Here is a 4,904-nt window from a genome sequence, read left to right on the forward strand (position 1 = left end):
ATGAATAAATCAAATTGATTTAATAAAATAATTATATCATTGATTTTTTTACTAAAAAAATATTCATGGTTTATATATATATATATATATATATATATATATATATATATATATATATATATATATATATATATATATATATATATATATATATATATATATATATATATATTTTTTTTTTTTTTTTTTTTTCGACTAAAAGTATTCCATAAGTTAAATGATTTGCTCCAAAGATGGTAAAGTAAAACAACCTATTCATGTGCAATGATTCATTTATTCTCTTCAAGGTATATACCAAAAAAAAATCATACATTATTATATTCTCTTGCTCTAATGTTGCCAACTTGCCATATGTTTTTTACTAGGTAAAAATTCAGCCTCCTTCAGTCTTTACTAACTTGGAAGGCAATGTATCATAATAATAACCAAGGTTAGCAACCAAACAGTAACAGAATAAAAGTAGATATTCTTCTGTGTGGTAATAATATAATATGCTGTCATGAAAATGACAACTTCAAGCAACTCTATCTGTCCTAAACCTGCTCCTGTACCAACTACAAACAAGTATTGAACAAGTATGTATCCTTGACTGTGCTCAGACTTACAGGCCCTAAACTTAAATTAACCTATGGAGACTTTCAAATCAATCAGCAGGATATATATATATATATATATATATATATATATATATATATATATATATATATATATATATATATATATATATATATATATATATATATATATATATATATATATATATATATATATATATATAAAGCATAATATAAAAAAAATCCGATTTTTTTATTTTACTATTTTTTTTTAAATAAACAAAAAAATCACCAACCCTGCATAACAAGCATCTGGTTGGCTCACACCTTCAGCTGAACACCACAATGACGCAAACAGAGCACTGGTTTAACCGTTACTCGGTAGTAAACAAGTTTCAAGACACTAAAAATATTGCTGTCGTCATATAAATTTTGTGGAACATTGCTGGAATTAACATTAATAGTAAAAAAAAAAGCAGTTTTTTTGGAATGCTGAATTCTGCACTACAAATCTGAAAACTAAAAGAGTGCACCCACATACTACTTCACACGAGTGAGCGAAAGAGTGGCTGGCGCCGCGCCATGGCGTGGCTCACTCCGCCAGGGCCCAGCTCAGGCTCAGGTCGCTGCCGGCCAGGTTTTCCTTAATCCATTGGTCAAACTCCTTCTGCATCTCCGGCGAGAAGTGGTTCTTCCAGTCACCCGTCGTGCCTGCAACACCAGAGCCTTGAAACAGTTGGGCCTACGCGATTACCAGCGGGAACACCCGACTGATACACCAGGAACAGACAAACCTAGAGAAAGCGGTCTCTTCAGCCCCATACTTTGACCTCCAAAAATAGAAATAATATTCGTATAACATACACAAAGGAACAGAGAGATGGCCGGGGAATGTCTGCGGCAATGCTCACCCTTTCGGAAGAATCTGACTTCGTTGTCATCTTTCTTGTCGAACACTGGGTCTGTGATTGGCTCTCCTCGGGACTTCATGGCCGAGAAGGAGGTGTGTCGCGCCACCTGAGGGAAGAGCTGTGAGTGTGTGCCGCGACCTAACAACAACAAACATCAGTGCTGCAGTAAAGACCTCGAGACCCTTCCCACAGCCGGACCTCCGCCATGCACTCACATTCTCGAGGGACTCCTGGCTCAGCCCTGTTCCCAGGAACTCGTTGATCCTTCCCAGCTCTTTCATGATGTCGGCCTTCATATCCTCGTAGAAGACGAAGAGCAGGTTAGGGTGGTGCCTCTTCCCCCACGCCTCCTTCACGTGGGGCCAGTAGGGGCAATAAAGAACTGAAAGGATTTGTGTGCATTCACGGTCAAGTAGTTTCAAAGGTCTTTAGGTTAAGATTTTCTCAACAAAAAGGGGAAGAGCTATTCTTAGAGATAAGTCTAGGAAGCGAGTGGCAAAACAATAATTCGTCACCCTTGAAACCAAAGTAAGGGTGAATCAGAGCGTGGCTTTGTGTCAGGATGCAGGTCGTAAGTAGACGGAGAAAAATCAGAGTCCAATACATCAGGAATCACGGTGATCCACAATGATAAGATCAGACAACATGACTGACTCAGGGCCGCTTTCACTGTCATTTTGTTTGTTTTGATCGTTACCAGTGGCGGTGATCGCCGCTATAGTATTTCCACGTGAAACTGGCCGATGGGGTATACACTGCTGCGGGGTTAGCCTAGCCCCGCACCTTGCCACACACTCTCAACATCTCTCGCTTCCTCTACAGCCGCCACTACCCCATAGGCCAGTTTCACGTGGAAAACTATAGCGTTGATCGCCGCCATTGGTAACGATCAAAACAAACAGTGACTGTGAAAGCGGCTCTGAGGTCTTGCGGAAGTTGACTTAACGACACGCATTACTGGCCCAGTAAATAGTTAAGTTCAACAACGACGAATGCAGTAAGTGTAAGAAGAACTACATCCGTAGAAAGTGCATAATCAAACTTTTACATTTGTCATTCCAGCTGCCAAATGCATTTTGTTTTGCGTGTGGGCTCTGGCCTCCAACCCGAGAGTCACTGAACCACCACCGTGCATTTAAGAGTTACAGTTCGATGTTTTATACATCGAGGTAACAGGAATACAAAACGTATCCTGGCACTGCTACTTAAAGGTGTGCTCTTATTGCACTGAAAGAAATATTTTACCTCGAATCAATACAGAGCAGCATTACCAAAATTACACCATGGCATTGAGCCTTGGCGGACAGAGAAAGGCAGAGGAAGCACAATACACATTCATTATGCGTTAGGAAGTAGTTTCGAGGTGATTGAAGTGAATTATATGACAGATTTGAATGATACGATTCAAGTGGAAATTGGAATAAGCTTAACAAAACAATGAGAGGGATCTAGATAAGTTCTAACACTAAAAACAAAGCTAAGGACACTTAGAAATGGGCATAACATGCATACCAGACTCAGGCAGGATACCGGCAAAACTTTTCCACGGGTAGAGCCGTGGGTGGGTGGAGCAACATAATCAGATATACACTTGATGCAAATACGACTCAAATTATAAATGGAAAATATTTATATATTAAGTATAGACAGAAGTAAAGAAAAATAGAAAATGGATGGATAGACATAAAACATACGTATAACAAGTAATAATAAAAAAAATCACTAACTTTTGTTGTTCATGATGTCTTTGAAATACTCCTCCTTTTCGCTCTCGAACTCGAACACTTTAAACATTTTGAAGTTGTTGAACAGCGAGACAGCCATGTCCTTGGGGTTCCGGGTCACGTACACAACCTGTGCGGACAGCGGTTTAATACGTCCCAAGAGCTGGCCTGTGGCTTGCCTCAAAACAAATGTCTCAGGTTTTTTTGGGGGGGATTATTTAAACATTTCACAATATAAACTTTTTTTTTAATACGAATGACCGTCGCTGACCTTTACTCTGTCGAGGACGTCCTTGGGCATGAGGGTGAACGGGTAGTGGCTCTTCAGGATGCGGGGACTGGGCTCTGCGTCTGCCAGGTGGAGGGTTACACCTTCCTTCTCGTTCTTGCCCGGACACTGTTCCCTAAACTTTTTTTGGTAGGATTCCGGCGCCTTGCCGCCTAATGTCTTCGAATCAAACATCATGTCCAGGCTAGAAAGAGATGGAAGCACGATAATATAGGGGACAATATATTTAAGAAAATCCGAGGGCATTTTCTTAAATATATTGTCTTACAGTTTACATGCCTCACTTGAAAATATACATGGAAGCCGCCATAGGCCTTCACATGTTAGCTACTCAGAACTCTATATTTAGCGCTGCTTTTCCCAACCATAAGTCTCCCTCACCTGTCCCCGAAACCTTTACCTGTACCCACACACCTGATATCCGGCGAGCGCAGCCACAGTGATTCCTGTGCCTTGGGGTTGTCCAGCTTGGGGTTGTGCACCATCGTCCAGATGATCTCCTGCATCCAAGTGGTGCCGGACTTGGGGAAGGTCGTGATCAGGACGTCGTCAGGTCGGAACTAGAGTGAAGGACGCCATATGTTGGTGTGAGGGACTCAACGTGACGGGGGCGAGATCGGATGTTATGACGGACACCAATGATTGATGAATGAGTGGCCTACATGAGGGAAGGTAAAGTGGATGCATGCATACACGAGGAATGCGTGGGTGTGTACCTCCATGTTGTATATCCTGTCGAGGAAGGTGGGCGCCGTGCCGGGGTACACCCATCCCTCGGGCTTGAGGCGGACTATTCCGTGTACGAAATTATTGAAGCCAATCGCCTTCTGCTCCTCCTTGGTGAGTTCCTCCACCACGTGTCCGCTCAACAGCTGCTTGCTCATGGTGGCCAGGCAGAAGACTTCTCGAGCTGGTCGTCGCTTGTGTCACGTCAGGTATCCGCGGCGGCCGTCAGGGAACTGTGCCTCCGTTGTGCTGTGGATCGGTTACTACCTCGGAATATATCTTGGAGGAAAAATACATGGAGTGGCCCTCAGCGGGTCGCTCTTCACTGTGATTGTGAGGTGAAGGAGGGGGGGAGAGGGTGATGGTGGGCAGAGAGAGAGAGAGAGAGAGAGAGAGAGTATTACATAGATAACCAGACCACACAGGCCCTAAGGCCCAAACTAGGTGGTCCGTCCTAAACCTAAGTGGCAGTTGTTATGCGGCCACCATGGCGTTGAAACTGACCTAGTGAACATTGAGATGGAGGAGATAGCGGTCAAGATTATTCTTAAACGATGCAATCGAGTTACACTGCACCACTGATGGTGGTAATCTGTTCCAATCTCCAACGATACCATTAATGAAGAAAAATTTTGTGCAATCTGAATAAACTTGTCTGCATCTGAGTTTAGCGCCATTATTTCTCGTTTGCGTCGAATCA

General features: G+C 42.5%; 1 protein-coding gene across 1 annotated transcript; it reads right to left on the minus strand.

Annotated features, from left to right (window-relative positions):
• Positions 1-254: 254 nt before the first annotated feature.
• Positions 255-4,471, minus strand: LOC127003701 (sulfotransferase 1A1-like). Its single transcript, XM_050870627.1, has 7 exons — positions 4,195-4,471; positions 3,893-4,038; positions 3,461-3,662; positions 3,193-3,319; positions 1,681-1,847; positions 1,466-1,571; positions 255-1,265 (listed from the first exon to the last, which is right to left on the minus strand). Exons 1-7 carry the CDS (start codon positions 4,360-4,362, stop codon positions 1,147-1,149), a joined length of 1,035 nt encoding a protein of 344 aa, XP_050726584.1. The 5' UTR covers positions 4,363-4,471; the 3' UTR covers positions 255-1,146.
• Positions 4,472-4,904: the final 433 nt, after the last annotated feature.

This window comes from Eriocheir sinensis, chromosome 26 (genome assembly GCF_024679095.1).
Source record: "Eriocheir sinensis breed Jianghai 21 chromosome 26, ASM2467909v1, whole genome shotgun sequence".
Taxonomy (NCBI): domain Eukaryota; kingdom Metazoa; phylum Arthropoda; class Malacostraca; order Decapoda; family Varunidae; genus Eriocheir; species Eriocheir sinensis.